Source organism: Coffea eugenioides, chromosome 2 (genome assembly GCF_003713205.1).
Source record: "Coffea eugenioides isolate CCC68of chromosome 2, Ceug_1.0, whole genome shotgun sequence".
NCBI classification, from domain to species: domain Eukaryota; kingdom Viridiplantae; phylum Streptophyta; class Magnoliopsida; order Gentianales; family Rubiaceae; genus Coffea; species Coffea eugenioides.
In genome coordinates this window covers 18,506,038-18,527,972 of record NC_040036.1, presented here as the reverse complement: position 1 = coordinate 18,527,972, position 21,935 = coordinate 18,506,038, and the positions used below count along the sequence as shown (strand labels likewise).

General features: G+C 37.1%; 3 protein-coding genes and 1 non-coding gene across 5 annotated transcripts; 1 reads left to right on the top strand and 3 right to left on the bottom strand.

Annotated features, from left to right (window-relative positions):
• Positions 1-295: 295 nt before the first annotated feature.
• On the bottom strand, positions 296-5,179 carry LOC113754300 (probable E3 ubiquitin-protein ligase ARI2). Of its 2 annotated transcripts, none has more exons than XM_027298683.1 (7): positions 4,830-5,179; positions 4,295-4,327; positions 3,893-4,172; positions 2,821-3,301; positions 1,839-2,387; positions 1,592-1,755; positions 296-781 (listed from the first exon to the last, which is right to left on the bottom strand). In XM_027298683.1, the coding sequence occupies exons 1-7, from the start codon at positions 4,947-4,949 to the stop codon at positions 636-638; spliced, it is 1,773 nt and encodes a 590-aa protein (XP_027154484.1). In that variant the 5' UTR covers positions 4,950-5,179; the 3' UTR covers positions 296-635. The 2 variants fall into 2 exon arrangements, with proteins under 2 accessions (XP_027154484.1, XP_027154489.1); XM_027298688.1 differs by having other exon boundaries at positions 296-769.
• A 2,643-nt stretch (positions 5,180-7,822) lies between these two features.
• TRNAN-GUU lies at positions 7,823-7,896 on the top strand. Its single transcript has one exon. It is a non-coding gene; the product is annotated as a tRNA-Asn (tRNA).
• Positions 7,897-8,342: 446 nt separating this feature from the next.
• Positions 8,343-11,651, bottom strand: LOC113758637 (EEF1A lysine methyltransferase 4-like). The gene is made up of 7 exons (XM_027301405.1): positions 11,563-11,651; positions 11,335-11,431; positions 11,105-11,243; positions 10,225-10,307; positions 9,964-10,098; positions 9,718-9,822; positions 8,343-9,402 (listed from the first exon to the last, which is right to left on the bottom strand). Exons 1-7 carry the CDS (start codon positions 11,649-11,651, stop codon positions 9,280-9,282), a joined length of 771 nt encoding a protein of 256 aa, XP_027157206.1. The 3' UTR covers positions 8,343-9,279.
• An 827-nt stretch (positions 11,652-12,478) lies between these two features.
• Positions 12,479-19,845, bottom strand: LOC113761520 (protein TIC 62, chloroplastic). The gene is made up of 13 exons (XM_027304540.1): positions 19,518-19,845; positions 18,184-18,301; positions 18,021-18,093; positions 17,877-17,925; positions 17,537-17,713; positions 16,974-17,055; positions 16,752-16,824; positions 16,541-16,651; positions 15,873-16,025; positions 15,134-15,267; positions 13,498-13,674; positions 13,106-13,255; positions 12,479-12,919 (listed from the first exon to the last, which is right to left on the bottom strand). The coding sequence occupies exons 1-12, from the start codon at positions 19,711-19,713 to the stop codon at positions 13,153-13,155; spliced, it is 1,446 nt and encodes a 481-aa protein (XP_027160341.1). The 5' UTR covers positions 19,714-19,845; the 3' UTR covers positions 12,479-12,919; positions 13,106-13,152.
• Between the last annotated feature and the right edge of the window lie 2,090 nt (positions 19,846-21,935).

Sequence of the window (21,935 nt, the reverse complement as noted above, 5' to 3'; positions counted from 1 at the left end):
TCGAGTGAATAAAAATTAAAGAAAATTGTGCACAGAAAACTCGCATTTTTTTTCTTAAATTGAAAGCTTTATCACTCAAACCCTGACCGTATTGAGCAAAATAGAACGATAGCTCCAGGCTAATGGCGTACAACCATTATATTCTCGGCGCCACTTTAACTATTAGAATGAATCAGACTCCAGAACTCTATAAACCATTGCCAGTTCAACTTAATTTGTTCATCTTTTCCCAAGAGAAATTTAGGCATTGGCCACTGTCAAAACTATGTTAGCAATCATTGTACCCAATTAAACATTGAAAGAATCTCTGAATGTCATTATTAATCAATAAGAAATTGGTCGACCTCGACTCCCGTCTTAGAAGCATCCCAATAACTATGCACAATTCAGTACCAACAAAAGCCCCGCTAAAAGGCTATGTACACCATAACGATTTTCCAAGAGGAGAAAGTTGCTTAGCAGTCCAGTTCCTAGGTTTCTCTTCAATAGTAACCCAAAACTATTCAACAGACAAAACTAAGAGAAACAAAAGCGGCAGAGTAATTTTGCCACACCCACAGAATGGTCATCTCAGTCAGATGAAGTTGCGGTTTAAATTAGAGCTGTACAATTGCAATATAAAGAGCCACTGAGGATTAATTCCTGTCAATTGCCTCCGCCGGCAAGTTAAGATCAATCAGGCTGCAACCAAAGCTTCCCTTTCTGGCACGCTTCCTTGAAGGACATCCACTCTCATCAGAGGTCCCAGAGGCTGATGGTTGATCTGATTCTGTATTCCATCCTACAAAATGTGCCACAAGTGTCAGTAAAAGCTAATATTCATAGATTGGTTTGCTTTTAGCTAAAGACCCGAGTATTCTGTATCAGAATCCCCATTTTTCATGGAAAAACAATCCCGATAAAGCACAAGCAAATAGGAAAAGGAAAAAGATGTTCAACAACCAAAACATGCAATAGATATCATACAGACCTTTTTCAAATGTGGTTCTCATAGCAGAAACAATTGAAAACAGTGCCTTGAAAGAAAAGGTCATTGTATAAGCAATCTTTAAAAAAAATGTTTATATGCCTGAAACCAGCAGGAAAGCCTTCACAAACATGAAGATAAAAGCTTGACATTGAAGCAACTTGGTTTCAGTATATTAATACAGGATTTCTGTTCTATTAGCAATAAGCTTGCTCCTCAACCCCATCAAAAACATCATAAGAAAAGCATAGATCATTTCTTATCTGCCTAAAATTTGAATAAAATCTGCAGATTCACAGAACAAGAGGTTGTCATTTTCAACTATTTGATATCTTTTAGTTTCACAGCTTGGTAAACACAAATATATTGCATAGAAAAATTAGGATACCCATCAAAGTGTGGTGTACGTAATCAAGAATTCTCGTTTGAGTATTCAACAAACTAATTTCCAACAATCACGTCCCATTTAAACCAAACCAGCTACCAGCTCAATTAACCACTCTACAGTGACATGCGGGCAAAATGTTCTTGTTTACAAAAACTGGATTCCATGATCATTAATGTTCTAGCATAAAGTTTCAAAGTACCAAGTGATGAGGCAGAGAAAAGTCAACACACCCCTACCATTTGTCTGATTGTCTGATTCTGGATGTTGATTGACATTGGTTTTGCTGCTCCGTCCAATGGTAAGCTCTACTGCCTTCTCAATGCCTTTTGACTGATATGGAGCTATGTTGTGAACAGAGAACTGGAGAGGACCCAATAAATCATTCTCAATACATTCATACCTGCAAAAGCAAAGAACATCAGATTGTTTAACTTTTTTTTCGAAAAATTTTTTGTAGTTTGACTTTTCAGCAGGCATACTCACATCTTCTTGCAGAGGGTATCAGTTATAACAGAGATATTTATTACTTGCATCCTTATGTCCATAATCTTTTTCTCCTCGTACTCATCAAATGGCTCCTCAATGTACTTGGATAGCTTCTCTACATTCGCCTCAAGCTGCTGCTGCTGGTCCTCAAATAAATGTTGTTTTATTTCTCTTTCCTCTTTTGTCATCTCATCTTTGAACAATTCATCACCAAACATATAGAAAGCAAACGGGTATGAAAATGAAAGTGCACGCCTTGATCTAAAGAGCCTGTACAGTCCATTTGTCACCCAGCTGAAATCTCTCAATCTTGAATCTCTTGCTTCCAGGTTGGATATCTTTTCCCTGATAGTCTCCCTGAGTCTAGATTCTTGCTTAAAGGAATCAGTATGAGCTTTATAACGGTTATGGTAATGCATGTAACGATAAAGGTCTCGCTTTGCACGCTCAGCCTTTTTTTCCCGGTCTTCTTTATAGCGACCACAGCTATGACCAGCTATAGAGGACCAAGTATGGTCTCGGCCTGTACCTCCACCACATAGCCAACTGGATCAAGAGTTTGAATGACAATGAAAGTAAGTCCGTCAAAAAATTTCTCCAGGTTTTGTCAACACAGTACCACAAATCAGCCTCAAAAGAAATTCACTAGTGGATGTGAGCAAAGTGTTCACACATACATTTACCCCACACACATACCATACAAGAGTGCAAAGCATACAATTACTATAGAAGCACAAATTTGGTTTCTCTAAAATTTCAACATGTACAGAACAGTTATTAATGTCAACCCTTTTACTTCAACTCTGAATTAACATAGAGCACGGTGTCCATCTAAAAATTTGAACACATTTTCTACATACATATTCAATAACATGACATGAAGCATATACTGGGTTCTGAATAGGAGCTTTCCTATTTCCGTGTTACTATAAGTATCAACTTGAACCCATAGGAAAGAAGCATGAGAAACAAAACTCACCAAAATGCTTGGCCACAAATGCAGCTAACTAAGTTGCAACCACCGTTTTTTTCTACGGGTTTGTGACACTTAGGACAAGGCTTTGTGTTGACTGTAATCCAATTCACAGTTTCTGATTCATCTCGACACTTCTTCGTCCAAAGCTCCCACATTAAGCATGAGCAAGGTGAATGTGCTTCTGACAAGCAATTAAAACAAAATTGTAAGCTGCACGAACATTCGACCTCACAAAACTCATCATCCTCAACACGTATTGCATTCCCACAATGAGGAACACTGGGACACCATTTGACCATCTTGTTGTCTTCAATGTATGATTCAAGAAGAAAACGATCGAATTTCTCTGCCAAATCAGGGTGTCTCTTACTAACTAGATTTCTTATAACAGTTTCATCGCAAATAGCAAAGCATTTGTGTGCCATGCACCTGATCCGCTTACTCTGACCCTCATTTATCTTCACAATAAAATGCTCAGTCCAACCTAAATAACATAAATTGATATGCTTTAGCATGTGAAAAAAAAGTATGAAAACCAACTAACAAAAGCAAGATCAAAAACTATTTGTGGGAGCATTGCAAAGAGCGCCATTAAATTAACAAGTTATTTTGCTCAAAGGGGACAGATTAAATTATGAAGAACAGAAATAAAACCAACAGGTTATCATTTTTTTTTCGCAATGATAACATTTCTATAACCTACTCTATCCTATTCTAAGGGGAGGGGGAATCTAAGTGGCAAGCACCAACAGGTTATCATGGGATGAAGAAAAAGAAAGAATTAACTAATTGACTTAAAAAATGGCAAAGATATTTAGCCCATAATTTTCCACAATGGAAATTCGTAATGCATCCCTGGAATAAGAATTCAATTGTTTCCTATTTAATAGAAGTATCTTTCAATCAATGGCTATACTTAGACTTAGGCTAGGGCATTTTTGGCTATGTTCGACTATAAAAAGATGATAATAAATTGTAGAGTCACCTTTTTTTTTCAAAAAGAATACATAAAAATGTCTGAATTTTTAAAAGATCCCATCAAGTTTTTGGCACCGTTTAAAGAAGGATTGCTTACAGTTGTTGCAAAAACAATGGCCGCAATCCATGCTAGTCACCTCATTTCCAGGAAATTCTTCGATGCATACATTGCACAATACTGTAGAGGAAGATCCTGGCATATCAGAATCTTTATTTTCACCCACAGTTACACCTGCTTCAGCAAACAACAAAGCTCTCCCTTTTTCCACAAGGATTGCTAAGACCTTCTCAACATCCCATCGGTAATGGATAAGCAGGGTTCGTGCATGATGTTCTTGTAGAGATAGCACTTCCATTACTCTTCGCAGATCTTCCTTCTGTACAAACATTAAATCTCTCAGTTTGACAGGACAAAATTCCGGAACAAGGCTGCATACTGACACATGGCAAGACGACCATTGGAAGAAATAAGACAAGAATCAGTTCATATTCTCCTCACCTGTGCAGCCAAGAGAGACTCTTTCGTGATTACCTGCAAAACCAGCGAGGAAGGTCAGGTTGACGACATTGTATTCCAAACTATCAATTGTGGTAATACATTTAAATGCAGCAATCTGATTCATTAAATGCAAACCAAATTGTGGTATACAATGTGCAAGTCACCATTAGTTCAACCAGAAAAACAATTTAAACAATGAAAGTTTTTTTTAAAAAAAAAAATCTCAGAATGCTATTAATTAACAAATAAGCAGAAAACGAAACGGTAATTAAGTTGCCAATGAAAATAAACTCCATTAGTAAGTCTTGGTCTGGAAGTACTCCCGAAGTATATAAAACATAAATAAGAAGGAACAGAAGATGCACAAAATAAGAAGGGTACAATTTTCAATTCACCAGCAAAATCCTCTCCTTCATTGTCATGTAAAACTACGATAAAATCAAAACAAAAATAAAAAGGAACAATGAATATGCTGAAGAATACTCAATTTTCAGTGGAATAACAAAAAAACAAATAATTTTGTTTGCAAATATACCTTGCTGGAAGGGCCTTTAAACGGCATCCAGTGGGAGTCAGAATCTTCGTTCTCGAATCCGTCCGGCGATTCTCGATCAGAACTGTCGTAATCTTCTTCACAACTCATCCAATCCTCCATCAATTAGCTTGTGTATATATGTAGGTATCAAATTATTTATAGCAGGAGAGAGAATGAATAGGTTGATCGTGCTAGACAAATTTAACCAGTGCGATCGGCTAGTAGAGAGAAATAATCGCTGTTAACGGCGAGATCGAGGTGGATTTCCGGCTAGGCAGTCGCGGCTGCCGGCGGGAGGAGAGAGGAAATATGCTGCGTAGTTTTCTAAAGTGAAGAAGGGGGAGTTTTCTCTCATTGCCTTTTTGCGGTGAACTGACGATGGGGAGGCAGCTCATGCAGGTTAATTGCAAAAAAACAAACGGTAAAATCTAAGCTTAACGACGTCGTTAAGGTAAGAGTGTGGTGGAAGGTTGCCCCTCAAGGCTCTAAGTCCCAACCTGCCTCCCCAGAATTAAAACGAAAGGAGGAGGAAAAAAAATTCTCAAATTTTATGATAATTAAAAGAAATATTTAAAGAAATGAAAAGGACTTGTAATGGGTCAAGTCAAACTTTCAGCGGGCCAACCCGCTTTGCTGTAGGAAGCAATTTGTAATAAAATTATGAACAATAACATGAAGGATTTTTTTTTTTTGTGGGGCCGCCGGGGAGGGGGGGGGGGGGGTTTGGCCAAGATAACATGAAGGAAGTTGAGAAAACTCTATGAAAGCTTCTTGATGCTACATGATGTAATTGACCAAAGAATTATCTACACCCTATCTAAAAGCATTTGCCAAATTAAGTTGTATCATCCTTAATTCCAAAAGTTTGAAAGTGCTCAATTTAGTATTCACCTCCATTTACAACTTTTGTTGTGTATCAGTGTGATTTTTTCTTTTTCCTTATTTTCGATGTATGGGCGTGCATTGTTTAATTATACAATAAGGGCTTGTTCTCAATTGATTTTGATTTTATAAAAGCTCATTTTATATAATTAATTCTTAAAAATCAGATTTTTAAAGTAACTCACATGTTCTCGTTTAATTAGAAAAGCAATTTTATTAAATGCATGGGTGTTCTCAAAAAAGTTAAAAAGCTGATTTTTGAAAATAAAATGACCAAATTGCCCTTATGTGCTATATAAGTGGCTTTTTCTAGCTAAAATTTTTTTTTCATGTAATTAGTTATTTCTCTTGTGAAAATTTAAGTGTTGGATAAGAGAAACCAAGAAGGAAGGCCTTGATGAATTGGAAAATAGGAGGAGAATCGTATTTAAGTGGGGAAAAAATGGATAGAGATACGTGGGAAAAAATTTTGCCTAGCCTTTAAGTAGTTTACTAATTATATTAAACTTTGAAAGATAATTTTGTCTATATGAAAAAAAGGCCAGAATCATAATCTAAAAGTAGTTCAGGACATACTTCTAATTTTCATCTTTTTGGACCCAACAAAAACTAGAATCGGATTATGAAAATCAATTCAGAACACAAACAAAATAGCTTTTTGAATATTTAAAACTAAAATTAAGTTTCTAAAATCAACTGAGAATATGCCCTAATAATTGCATTGAACATGAAAGTAAAGCACAAATTTGCGCAGCAAAATATATAATCAAGTTGCTAATATTCAATGAGAGGTTTTGAATTCAAACTCTTTCATTTATACTATAAAGAAATAAAACTAATAAAAAGTCCCCAAGATTCAGTGAATTTTTTTTTATTTGAGTCTCAAATCTTCTGTTTTCTTACTTCTCTCTTGTTAGATTTGAGATTTCCTCTCCAGACTTATATATACTATAGCCTGTTTAGCAAACGAATTTTTGGCAAAATTTTCTTCTACAAGTTTTTTAACAATTTTAACTACAACAACATAAAAAAATTCTTCAAATTTTTTAAAATTCACATCACAATACCCAAAAAAAAATGCAAAAAATTCCCTTTATTTTCTTTCTTCTTCTTCTTCCCCCCACCTCAACCCACTACCACATCCCCCACCGCCTAGTGCTGATTGTCGCCCTTTTAAATTTTTTTCTTTCTTTCCTCCTTCTCCCTCTATTCCTTCCTTCTCATCCATCCTTTCCTCCCTTCTCTCCAGCCACCTTCTCCCTCCTCTTTGTTCCTCCCGCATGATCTCGTCGAACGACCAGATCATGTGAGAAGGAAGGAGATGAGAGAAAAGGAGAATGTGGCAAAAGAGATGAGATGGGAGGAGAAGATAAATGGTGGAGAAAGGATGAGAGGGACGAGAAAGAGAAAAAAGAAAAAAAAAAGTATTACCAGCACTAATCCCTAGCGAAGGTGCCTACGCTAGCGGCCAATAGTAGGGAGAGAGTGAGAAGAAAGATTAGTGGCTGGGTGGGGAAGAAGAAGAATAGAGAAAAGAAAAGGAAAAAGAAAGAAAAAAGAAGAAGAAGAAGAAGGAAAGAAAAAAGAAAAAAAAAAGTTTTATACACTTTATAAAGTTTTTTCTACAATTACTCATAAAATTCACTTGCCAAATACGCCTTGAATATAAAGTGAGAATCTTGAGATTGGTGTAAAGTTAGAGGGAGACCTTGATGAAAACAAAATGGGTCACTTAATATATTGCTAAATATAACTTTATTACTAAAGACAACTTCATCATTTTAACTGTTTACTTCCCTGTAACATCTTTATAACCGTTGACATAACTACTATTTCTCCAAAGTAATCTGTCACCCTTCTAAAATATTAAAACGCTTACTTGGCATAGTCAAATCCTTTTAAACTACAACTTCCTAACAAAAATAATTTTATAATTTTAATATTTTTTATTAATTGGCGGCTGTGCCCATAAGCACCGGTACATAATTGTCTGAATAAAGTTCAACAACTCTTTGATGGATCTAATTTTATTGGACGTTCTTTCAAGAGAAAAATGAAGTGTTGGATTGTACAAAACAATAATATAAAGGCAAAAATCGGTCGCACAGAGCGCTGGAGTAGCTCAGTCGGTTAGAGCGTGTGGCTGTTAACCACAAGGTCGAAGGTTCAACCCCTTCCTCTAGCGTCAATTTCTTGTTTTTTCATTGTAGATAATTTTTGGTTGCTGTTTTCCTTCAATTTTGTCTATTTGCATTGTGGATCATTTTTCCTTTAGCTTTTTTCCGTAATTTTGTCCATTTTCATTGTAGATCTATCAATTTTCTGTCGTCTATTGTTGTAGATGACCTTTGGTTGCCGTTTTTCCTTAATTTGTCCATTTTCATTGTAGATGGCTTTTCCTTAATTTTGTCCATTTTCGCTGCAGTTCTATCAATTTCCTGTCTTTTCTTGTTGTAGATAACCTTTGGTTGCCTTTCCTTAATTCTATTTTCGTTGTAGATCTATCAATTTCTTGCTTTTCTTCTTGTAGATGACCTTTGGTTGCTTTTCCTTAATTTTGTCCATTTTCGTTGTAGATGACTTTCGGTCTTTTCTGGTCCAATAAAAGCTAGATGTGCAAGCCTCATTTAATTATTGCTTTGCCCTTAAAGGCGTAACTAGTTGCTTTTTCATTACATATCAAGTTTGCTACATCAGCTAAATGACATAAAGTTCACCAAACAGAGGTAGCAATGGTCTATTAAATGTAGGACACCCCACAATACCAGTGCTGATCCCCAAACAAGTTCCTAAATCTGGTACATTTTTAAAGAAAAGCCGGACGCTCCAACAATCATGTTTACCAAGAAGCCATTACACCAATTCGTGAAATTGGGCCCTTTTAAGGATTCCTGCCCGCTCGGATACATCCTCTAAGATTTTCCATACCACCAACACCTATCTAGGACGTAATTGGCAATACTCATGCAAGAAGCAGAATTAGAAGCCACTACATTATTAGACAGCTGACCAGAAGCCATTTTCCTTCTCATTGTAGGAATCAACCCTATCTCCCTAGGCTATGCTAGCCACTTATAAAGAAAGCTAAAAAAGAGGGAGGAAAAAAGGAGCTTAAAGAAAAAGTCTCTAAAAGATCATGATAGCTTTGGCCATCAAAAAGTGGGAAAACAGGATGATAGCTTCGGCAATAAGAATGACTCCATCCAACAGCTTTGAGTAAAAGGCATGACCGTTCTCGTGGTTTATACCTAATTGACTGAGTCACTAATCATGTATGCTTAGAGACATTGGAAACAAGCAACACCCTGCACGGCCAGATTACTTGTGCGTCTTCCCTTTTGCAGCTAAAATTTTGTGAGACGAGGGGGAACTACAATAAAGAGGTAGCCTAAAACACTGCCGACATGATACAAAGGCACTTCTTGCACAAATTAGTGTTGAATTCTGTTGCTATCATCACCAAAAGCTTGTCACATTCTTCTCTTTGTTCTCCAATTATATGCAGAAGCAAAGAAGGTTGTCAGAACAACTTAAGAAGCATCAGAAACGCTTCAACTCACCCCAAACTTTAGGCATCATCAATGTTAGTCCGGAAAATGTAGTCTTCAGAATCTAATTCATCGTGGTAAGGAGATAGAGATGGCATGTCGATCCTCTCAGTACATTCAGCACTCTCTGACATCCTGTGCCCCTGCAATTCACTATTTGATCACTCACATTTCCAGGAGAGACTTCACACTCTTATGTGCATGTTTTTTGGGGGGGGGGGGGGGGGCAACCCCTCTATTTTGATGCCTAATTGTAATCAAGAAGGCTTACGTACCTCCAATTTTATCGCAAGTATTCAAGTATTAGCAGAGATAGAAGCATGTCAGTCAGTTGAATGCAAAAACACTTGGAATAACACAAAAGCCACAAATATGTTTTCTAGAAAACAAGAGTATTCTCAATGGCATGCTTACAAAGGGCTCAAACAAATTACAAGATTGCCATTTGCAGGACTGACCTTTTTCAAGATGTAGAAGAAATAGTGAAATCCATCACCAAATGTTCTCCACTCCGTAGACCAAGTAAATTCTGAATTACTAAAGAAAGGACGACGAAAATGTGGCTGTAAGATTCAAGAGCAACCGATCAGATTTTCATTTCTCACAATCCTCCCAAGAAAGAGAGAGCTTGAGAGGTTGTTATCAGCAAAAAGTTTGTTATCTAAGCCAGAGCAAGAGAGAGAAGGAAGTCATGTTCCTGCTACCTGGCCAAAGGTGATTGAAATGAAAGTGCCATGAGTTTTCAAGACCCTATGAATTTGTCGAAGCATTGACATAACCCTGTCAACTGTTTCAACCCGTGGGTTCCATGGGTCACCACTGTCCACGAACAATACATCCTTCAAATTGAAAATTTCATGGATATGTTGTTACTGCGAACAGTCAGGGATATATCACAAACCACACAAGAAGGAAAAGCGTCCAGAATGCTTAAAAATCAGAACTTTTGCAAATTTTAAACTTACCATGGTTCCCTTCTCTATAACAACATCAAAAGACCCATTGGCAAATGGAAGATCCAGCATGTCAGCTTCCAACACCTGAATATCTGACGATAAATGACAAAAAGAACAATATAAATAATTAATCACCTAATGCTATGAACCATCTAGGAATATAAATATTCACCCCCAGATGCAAATCGCTAAACAAATAACATAACTAAACATACGTTGTTACTATTCCCCGCCTAGTCCACAAGCATGAGGAGGGCTGAAAATTGAGCATAGATAGGTTTACTTGCATGAGAAGAGGCAATTTCCACGGCATTCGGCACGTCTCATACTTAATATCTAGCACATCATTGTGAGAGTCACCACTAAAAGTAAGCCTATCACTAAAGCTAGTTTGTGAGTTGAGGATAGAAAAGAAAAGAAGAGAAAGGGTAAGTTATGTGAGAAAAGAAAGGATAAAAAAAAGATTTGTAAGCTTCCATCAGTTTTCCTTCGCTTTCCGCCCGTTTTGGTCAGAAAAATTTTGCACTGTAGCAGCGCTTGGCTTCTCTTCAAGATCCGTTCGTTTGTTTTCTTTTCCGTCTCACTTAAATCTCCCAAACGTGAAAAGTCCACCTTTCCCTTCCTTTCTTTTCTATTCCTTTGAAATCTGAACTCCCAAACTAGCTAAATTTTCTACTTTGAAAGAAGCGAGAAAGATAAACTAATTTGGTCCAAAAGTCCAACTCCTAATCTTTATTCTTAAATTCCACCTTTCCATTGGCGATTGTCCCAATTGATTTTAACCTATATCCTATACAATGACAAAAAGAAACATACTACCTTGCAGAATCAACCGAAATAATAAGCTTGAAAAAGGTTCAAGCAAGTAAGTTAAAATAGCACAACAAACCCTTGTAGCCCTTGGATATTAATCTCTGCTTCATCTTCTCCACAGCCACAGGTGACAAATCAATGCAGGTGAGCTCAGTAATCCCATCTCCATACAACCCTTCACACAGCTGAGAGTTTCCACACCCCAGCTCCAATACCTGTACAGCATACTCGCTCAGAAACCCCAATTGTAATTTGCAAACAATTTTTAGGGGGATAAAAACACTTGTACAAGTAGAGTGAGGTTACGGAAGAAGCTGGATTAATGTGGTCAAGGATGAGATGACGAAAGTGAGAGTAATCTTTGAACCATTCGTAATGTTCCTCATGAGAGAATCTATCGTCCCTGAAATATTAAATTTCCAAAGAAAATTTTAAAAAAAATAAATAGGGAGGACGTTTTTCAGTGAGGAAACATAGCACAAATGGAAATTTCTCGGTCTAGCTTTGTGGTGTTGGTTGAAAAGCTCTCCTTACCAGTAGTGAGGGTCAAGATATGCGGAAGCGGAAACAGGAAGTACGTCACTTTTATGGGATTCAACCGGGTTTCCGCTCGGATTTTCCATTTTCGTGGTTTTAGCAGATTGGAGAATGGACAGAAAAACCCAAAACCCGTTTGGAGAAGAAAAGGGTGAGGAGGACCAAATTACCTCCGACGAGGGCTTCACCAGTAGTGCTAATTAAAAAAAGAAAGAAAATTAATGGGAAAATGTTATTTCCACACCTATTTTTGTTAATCACATTATTATTACTATCATTTTAATTATATAATTTTTATTTATTATATCATATCATAAAACAAATGGTGGAAGTATAAATAATAAAAGATGGAGTGCAAATAACATTTCTCAATCAATAAACAACAACAAAAAATAGATCATTGATCATATCATAAAATAAATGGTGGAGCGTAAATAATAAAAGATGAAGTGTAAATAATAAAAATATTTTCCAATCAATAAACAACGACAAAAAGCGATAACAAAAGACAGATCATTGAAGGCTGTACAGACTGTGTTTATTCCTAGTAATTACCTAGGGAAAAAAAGGCTAATCGCTCTTTGCCCCCTTCAATTACGGGATGATCACACTTTGTCCATCTTCGCCACATTTACTATAATAGCACTAAATAAAATAATACATTCGCATCTTACACAAATTTTTTTATAAAAATGTTACTATCCAAATTTCTGCTAAAAAATATGAATTTGGAAAAGTTATGTGTACGCCATATGTCATTAGAACATATTTTAAAATTTAAAAAAAAAAACTAAAAATACGAGTTTGTTTATTATGAAGTTTAGATGTTACTGGTTTTTAAATTATACTCTTGTGTGTGAGATGTGAGATTAATACAACTAGTAATTTTATCGAATTATTGATAGTATAAGCATATATGAAAAGAGTGCCTTCTGAGTTTTTGTTAGTTTCTACATAATTTTGATACCGATAGAGTTCATCACTTGCGTTATACAGACTATTTGTTGATAAGTTCCAAGTACAAGGACGTTTATTTGCGTGTAGGTACAATTTCGTGATTCTAAAATTCGACTTTGCAAATTGCTGGTTTCTCATGAGCTGACAGCGCATAATCTTTGCTTTAATAGCTCTATCACGATGGCATACTGGCGGCTCACTCAGCCAAAACTATCTAGCCCGCGTCCAACAACACCCATACCCAACTCCCCCCCCCCCGGGGCACAGGAGGTAAGGGAGACTGAATTCTGAAGCATAGAAAGCATATATAATCTCAAGATGGTTAACTCCATGGTTTGTGTTTCAAAAATTCTTTGAAGATGGCATGGGAGAACTTGGAGGCCTCAAGTCATCGCGCCTGCATATCCGAAACAATAGATGAGGGAAAAATTATCAGTTTTAATGATCTTCTCAGCCCAGCTGCATATACAATTTGACAATAATTTTTTTCTCTATTACTCGACTCTGACGCAATGTAGCTTCAGTGCCATAAATGGGGTCATTAGAGTTTATAGATCTCATTTGCAGTCTACAACGGATTTACCTGGTGAAAGGTCAGAGCGGGATTGCTTTAATTCTGGCAGGCTTATGTCAATTTCCCAGTTTATCTGCAATCGACGGCAGCATTTCGTTGCTTGTAGATGACACAGGTGCATTAGGAGATGGTGAAGATGGGGGCTTCAAATCAGGGTATCTGAAGCAACAATAAGATAAACAGACTTGGATTTTTAGACAGGAGGCAATGGAGCTCAGTGTAACAATTATGTAGCCTCACATAATGCAGCAAATTAAGAGAGAACAGGTCAAACAGCAGTAATAATCAAAACTTGACCAGGGGTCCCAGTCTGCATGATGATGAAGATTTTGATTTTTAATAGAGGTAGATACAGCCAGTACAATTCTTCCATGCAGGGAAATGGAGTATTATCAACTCACACAAGATAGGGCGAGTGACGAGAAGCCAATTTCTGGGGATAATTCTCCTCACCAATGTTGATTGTGCCAACATCATTGCCACCGGTAAGTTCTGACAGGATATCATTTGAGGCATGTACCTCTTTTGGACCACTTGGAGAGGGACTAGGAGAACTGGGTGGCTTCAAATCTTCATATCTGTTAAAAAAAAAAGAAAATAAAATCGGTTATTTAGCAAATAGACTCGTATCAGCAAAACTGACAGAAGACAAGGAAATCAACATACATGTTGCATAGGGAAAAAGGCACAGCTTTTTACAAGTCAACTGCTATCATGCTAAACTAGGCAATAAAATTGCTTGTTCTTATTGTTTAGGTGTTATAGCATACCCTGAAGGCTTAAACTACTCCCATACCATGGTAAACTTTGGTGTAAATACTAGATGGACTTGGACGTGCAGGTGGTTTGAGACCATCAAAACTACAACAAGAAGAATAGTGACAAAGCAGTTCATATGCACTCAGCACGAATAGCAGTTCATATCCACAATGCTAGGATATTATAAATAAAGGGAGATTTTGCTTATTTTGTGCTGTCAGCCTGTCACATAGACACTTCGGACAATTTTCTAAAACTCAAGTGTTTGACACCACATATTATATATAAACATCTTAACCCTAATACACCTCATGTAGCATTAGAAAAAGTGAAAGAATTCCGTATTATGGATGGTGTTCTTTGGTCATGGAGACCCTCAAATTTCCATGAGAAAGATCATTTGCAGGTTTCCTTCTTTGGTAATCTTCAACTATGAGTTTTTGCCAAAATGGTAGTAGTTCGGACAAATAGTTTCCCCTTCACAAAATTCTCGTCAGCAGTTTCTTCACATAGATCCGAGGTCCAAAGTTATCCATGACATAAATGGAATCCAATTTCAACAAGAATCAGAAGTAGAATAACAGCAGATGTCGAGGCTAGGGCTGCAAACGAGCTGAGCCGAGTCGAGCTTTGAGCTAATCGAGCCGAGCCTCGACTGAATTTTACCAAGCTCGAGCTCGAGCTCGAGCTCGAGCTCGACGAGCCGGCAATTTTCAAGCTCGAGCTCGAAAAAAATAAAAAATAATTATTTTATTTTTAAAAAAATAAATAAAATAATATTTTTTTCTTAATAAATAATAAAATATTAAGGATATATACGTAATTTTACTATGAAAATAAAAATAAAAAATATATATATAATATACGTAATTTTATTATTAAATAAAAATAAAAATAAAAATAAAAATATATATATACTCAAGCTCGCGAGCTAACGAGCTTAATATTCTGAGCTCGAGTTTGACTCGAGCCGGCTCGACTCGAGCTTGACTCGAGCGGTTCGCGAGCGGCTCGATTCGTTTGCAGCCCTAGTCGAGGCATATGGAATTGTGAAAGGTGATGAGGGATGGCCTTTTTAAAGATGGAGGAGAAGAGTTAACTACTGATGGGTTTGTCGCCTCTATACTTGCCTTGATGGAAACAGAAGTAGTGCTTGGTGTTCGAATAGGAGGAGTAGGGGGCTTTAGATCTTCATAGCTTCGGGAAGTTGGAAATTACAGTTTTTATTTTGGTGAGAAATATTATAATTCACGATGAAATATCAGTTTGCATGCTCACGCAGTATATGGAGAGAGTGGCGTCATTTCTGCAGCCTTTGGTTGGACAGTTTCTTTTTCAACAGTAGTGCTTGGAGTTCCAGAAGTGGCAATTTCTGTAGCTGCAGTCCCAGGTCCAACTGCATCATCTAATTTCTAGAGACAAGCCCAAAGTACAGATTTCATCAAAGGGAGGCAGACCATGAATTAAAGTCAATGTACATTGCAACAACTACATAGAAGAGTTTCTCTTAATTTTGGTGCATCTTCAGTCAGAACGAAATAACCATTGCCAATTGAAGTAACCTGAGGCCTGCAGTATCAAGGTACAATATCTACTTTACACCTAGGAATATGAAGTTATTAATTTCAAGTAGGGCAAACTACCTTGACAGCCACTAAACTATTAGTGTGCACACTTTTGGTCAGTGAACTATTGTCGTTTCCAAATCACCTATGCAACTATTAGAATGACATACTTCTTGGTCATCCCATTAAATTTGTGGTTAACTCTATCAGGCACATCAGATGATCTATGCGTGAAAGTCATTGCCATTTGATTTAACCCCAACATTGGATGGAATCACTAATGTACCATATTAGAAGTTGAGCTGCCGATTTGAAAATGAAAATAGTCTAGTGGCCAAAGAGTAGGTGATGCAAATAATTTAATGGCCATACAAGTTTTTTGCCTTTTTATGTATGATGATTGTTATGCAGCAGCTACTGCCAAATCTTCAGCAAGAAATAAATAATGTTACCCCTGGCGAGAACACTTCAGCACGTTGGGATGGAATTTTTGCAAGGAGCTCCCCCATGGGAGTCAATGGAGCTGTAGTTTCTGCAATTACTTCCACCACCTTGCAATATGAAAGGCTGCGGTTCTTTGCCATAAAAGCCATAAGTTCAGCCACCTGACAGTATAAGTTGATGTTATTTTGGTTCAAAAGCACAAAATCTTGAGTTTCTACTAGTACAACTGACTATTGATCAGGAAACAAAGTATCATTAAGTAAGTTCATATAATTTGCAACTTAAGACAGTATAACTAAGTCCAGCAATTTTGAGAAGACAAAGACCCCTCATGAGACATATTATATCTCAGTTCAAAAGAAGGTAGTTGTGGCTTCTTAATATCTGGGCTAGGTAGGGCTCTCCGCATTAGTGTATTAATATAACTGAAGCACAAAAAACTTGGTTAGTTACACTAGGATCTCCAATGCAATAGCACCTTTGCACTAATTTAGACTACACAGCACAGCCTTGGTCACATGTATCTTTGTTACCAATACAAATTAGTTGTTTGCTTTTGTCTGGCCACAAGGTGGTCTCCACCAAGTGGAAGCAGGTATCTCAAGCAGGAAGCCTCTAACAAGATCATTGACAAAGCTAAATTTTTCATTCAGAACTGTGATAATAAGAAGATAACCTGAAGATTTGACACTAGACCACCAAATAAAGTGTCTTCCTGTGAAACAGTTATATTGTGAGTTTCCTTGAAAGCATCAGTAGGCCGCTCCATCCCTCCTGGTCGAACTATCTGAAATAAGAAATATGCAAGGAGAAGCAAAATCTAGTTGAGGTATTAAAAAAGAAATTACATCACTGTTGTTCTGTACATGTATTCCAGAAGATCTTACAGTATATGGAAGTCCACTGGCAAGCAGAGCTTCTTCTGCTTTCCTTTTCCAGATCAAGACTCCCCAAAACAAGCTTTTGGGAAAAATTTTAAAAATAAAAATAATTAAAAAAAAAAACAGAGCACTGTCAAAAAGTAAAATATGTGAAACAGATTTTACCGTGTTGATATCCACAGTAACACAGAAATTTCCATGCAAATCAAGAACGTTAAGACTACTTACTTCAAAATAGCTGCAGGAAATCCAACCTTATTTGTTCCAAGAGATGTCAGTAAAATGAAGTGGTCAACTTGTGCAATGGTTGCTGCAGAGAAAACCAGTTTTAGCCTTTTTTTTCCTTTAAACTCCATGGGAAATACTAATAGATGAAACATCAAAATTGCAGGAGAATACAAATTCTTCAGCATTCACCTGGTTGCCTTTTCTGAACAAGTACTACTCTCCAACAAAATCTCCAATTAATGAACTTAATCAATACAAACAAGATAGGAACGAGATCAAACTTAGTCAACCATACATGAGTTAAGACCCTTTAATTTTTTCACAAGCAGAAGTCAAATTCTTGAGTTGCCATACAGCTGGTTAAACAACATGCATCAAGAAAATCAAACATATTTTTCTTCTGTTCTACAACTACATTTTAGTGTGACCAAAGAAGTTTTGTCGGAATATTAATCTTATCTACCATGCCGTCACTTCAGTTTCAACTTCCATCGATGTCAGTTTAATAGCACGATAAGCTGACATTAAAAGGAAGCTCCAGCACAGAGGCCAAAAAGCCTTACCAGCATCAATAAGGTTTTTGGTGGCCTGATAGTCAATTCGATATGGACCAGTAATATCAAATATTTCCTTCTCACTGGCACCGATGCAGCATATGACAATTGAGGCATTCCCCAGTGCCGGACCAATCTGATCCTTCTTCTCTAGATCACACTCAACAATCTCAAGCCTCTCTATGGCTGGCTAAAGACCAAAAAGAACATGTGATTTTCTACAGAAGCATATTCCCTTAAAGCATGAAAATGCATTTAAATAGATAGTTCTTCATATCAATCAGATTGAGAGCATAGATAAGACCACACACTCAAGAGACGACTGATACTACTAAAAATTTCATCTTACGTGGCGTTAATCCAGTTTCAACAGCATCAAACTTCATCTGTTGGACACTCTGAAGGAAAGAAAGTAGTACTATTATATTACAATCATACTCATTGGCACAAGACTAGGAGTCAACTAACTGTGTAGTTATCATCGAGATCATACTTGCACAAGAGATTCAGCTCTTTGAGCACTTCGAACACCAGCTCGAACTCTACTTCCTGATTTCAAGAGCTCCCTGCAGCAAAATTTTGGTTTCTGGTACTTTTAGAAGCAGAAGTTTAGTCTGTTTAGTTTGTACTTAGTAGTTAGAGAAATAAAAGTCAACCTTACAGTTCGTGACCCAACTCTCCCTGTTGCACCAGCGACAAAAATCAGATTTCCATCTTTCAAGACAACATCCGATGGGGCGGATTCTGCAGTCTTTACACTAACTTTGACAGCAACTTTGCAGAAACACAAAAGCAGATTAAAGTAAGGTGAAGAGATACGTGCTAGGACAACCATTTCCACTTCAGTAAGAGAGAGAAGCAAATATACGGAAACAGACAGAAACGAAACTCATTTCTTTATGAGTAAGTAAATCCATCATTCAAGCTAATTACGATATGCTTTGTCCACTCATTTAAGTCTCATTTCGATGTTTTCCAAACCCCACGTGTTTTAAACAACATTAAGGATTATTTTCCAAATTGGCCCTTAATATACAGTAAGTAGAAGCTAATGCAGAGTGCATACGACCGATTTGCAAAGCACTGCTTTAACATAATTCAAGGGCCTAGCATTCAACTAGGCCTGCAAAACTTTCTATCTTCCAGCATCAAATACATTCGAGCAAGTAACCGCAAGAAAAGCAGCATCAAATACATTCGGGTGCCAAATTCAAAGATACACAATGAAACGCTGAGTGCGTTTGGATGGAGTATTATTTGAAATAATTACTGTAGTACTCTTTATGATATGATGTATGTGAGATAAAAAGGTGGCTGGAAATATAAAAAGGTGAGTTAGAAAATGTGTTTACGATGCAACTGAAATATTATTTGGAAAAACTTAGCTATCCAAGATCATGTTGCGTAGTGAATTCTACAAGAGTCTGCGACTAAATTTCAGCATAATAATACCATTTTCCTCGAAAGGCAGCTACAACAAAGTAAAAACACCATGCAAAATCATAAGTTGATCAGCAAGCAAATGTCTAAAACGTGAAAAGTTGAAATTCCTAAATGGTCAGTATTGAAGTTTAGCGGCCACTGGCAAATGCCCTTCACACAAATTTTAAGTTGCCAAACTATTTTGCTTTCAAGTAATCTTGGAGTTGAAAAATGAGATGTTAGCAACATTCTTCTCACGTCAAGTCATCCAAGCAGGGGAAGACCCATCCCACCATATATGGCTGGAACCGGAGAAAAACGATGATCAATTCAGAATTGTTTGGCCTCCAGATTGAATTCAAAATCCGGGAGCAATTGAGGAACCACAACGAAGCTAAGGATAACTTTCAAACGGTCTTAAACCGAGGGATTGGACTGTTATCGTCCTGCAGTTCCGCAATATAAAATTCCCCTATCCCATCAATTGCCAAGCCAACCACACTCTAGACAAAGCATTACAGTGCCACATTCCAATTTTTGAAAGGGAAGTTAGTAGTAGGATTTGTACCTGAAGCATGAGGTCTGATTCTGACATGAATGGGTTTAAGCGTCTGGCCGTGGCCGTCTGGGCATCTCACAATATTAGAAGACCCGAGTTTCGCTACCTGACCACGTAAAAACAATGGCCTCTTTGTCGACAACCCACATGGAAGTGCAACGTCATTAGTCAAGGTGACCGACTGAGGAGGGCGCAGGAGCTGCATTGAATTGAATTTGAGACCCCGGGCAAATCTTGCTAACAGCAGAGAGAGAGAGACCGACTTCTCGTGGGTTCGACTTTTCAGCTTCTCCACTCCACATTCCCGAGTTTCCCAGCCCAGTTGTTCTGCTTGTTATGATGGCCCGTCACCCGTGCGGGATCATTCATGGACCCAAAGGCGTTTAACACCACACGCTGCATATCCATCTTTATCTACTAGTACTTGGTAACTCCCTTTTCTGATCTGAATTAGAAGAAAGTGGATATAATATTTGAGTGACAACATCCCAATTCCCTTATCACCTACCTTATGCTGCCTGAACCTGTCTTGCCGCTTAATTTGTTGAAAATGCGTCATCCCAATATATATTTCCTTCAGCATTACGAAGAGAATGTAAATTTTCGCCATGTTAAGGCATTAAAAGCTAGAGCATTGCAATTTTTAATATGAGTGACAGAGTCTAGCTCAAATACACGAGTTTTTCATCAAACAGTTCACAAGCAGCTCAAGTTTGTTTTGTTGTGATCCCTAACTAGGCCTGTCAACCAGGCCTAATGAGCCGGTCTTTGATGAGCTCAAGCTCAGCTCATTAAATTTGAATCATTTTCGGGCTTCAGGTTATGAGCTCCGGGTTCCCAAATGTGAAATTCATACTCAACTCACATAAGGGCTGTGAGCCTTAATCGGGTTTAGCCCAAGCTCACTTATTGCTCCTTAATTTTCTTAATATAATTACTATAACTATTAAGTTGTAAAACTAATTTAACATTTACAAGACTATAATATTAAAACTAAACATGAACAAATAATAGTTCTTAAAACGTATATAAACCAAAAATTTTTCAACAATATTTATATTTAATCCATTCAAAATGCATGAAAAATAGTAATAAAACATGCGATCATAAGCCAATACATCTTTAAAAGTTGAAACTTTTTTTATAATCTTGTGATTTAAATCCAAATATGCTTGATGATTTTTGTGTTTGTAGACCAAAAAAAAATCAACCAATATTATGCCAATACAAAAATTTACTCAACCAATAAGAAAAATTAGAAATTTAGTTATGCATTACCAATATTGGCTCTCAAGAAAGCTCATGAAAGAGTTTTTAGATGTATTTTTGTGTTTTGTAATTTATGTATATATTTTAGTATTTAGTAATAATATATTTGGATATATAATTATACACAATATCAAGATATAAATATTATATATATAGGTAATTAAAGGGTCGGACCTATATCGGGTTTGAGCCTAATAAGGCCCAATCTCGGCTCACATTTAATTCGGGCCTAATTTTTAGGCTCAGGCTCAGACCGGCTCACTAAATGATTGGGCTCATCGGGCTTTCTATCGGGCCGAGCTCGGGCTGGCCCAGCCCCATTGACAATCCTATCCCTAACTTTTTAGAATCGTGCAGATGTCCCCTTACCTTCACCCAAACTAATAACTTAGCGATAGCTGTCCAATTCTAGGGGTGTCAACCCGGTCGGAATTGAAAATTCCGGACGTGACCCGAATCCGTTTTCATGTAGTAGATTCGGATCTGACTTGTATATCCAATTAAGTTTGACGGGTTTGGGTCGTGTCCATGACTAAAAGGTCCAACTTTAAATGTTTTTAAATTAAATTCAAAATCAATCACAAATCCAATATACAAACTTAAACAAATCAAATTACAAAACTAAATCACAAATAACTCGCAATAGTCAATCCAAAACTAACCACAAATCAATCTACAAAATCATTACTAAATTGTTAATTTGGTAAAAGAATGTATATAGAAATATTTATATTTTATAATTATTAATATATTGTTCAGATCCAAGTCGAATATGGGTCGAAATCCTATATTCCGTATCCGACTCGTTTTTATTAGAATAAAGGGGGTCCGAATCCTGATCCGAGTATCGGCATTATTTTTCAACCCAAGCCCGGAAAATTTATCCGATCCGAGTCAGGTCCGGGGTCCAACCCGACCCGTTGACACCCCTACCCAATTCCATGGCAGGTTGAAGCAATTGGAAACTGATAATTAGTGGCAATGGAAGTATGAAATCTAATTCACAAATATATACTAGTTGAAAAGTTCATTCTATAAAAAAGCAATGAACAACGGAACGCAGACTCGTCGGTCTATTTGCCCTTTCTCTTCCTAAAATGTTTGGCCAACTTCTTTCTCTTTACAGAAAGATGCAGGAGCTCTGCCACTTTGCATATG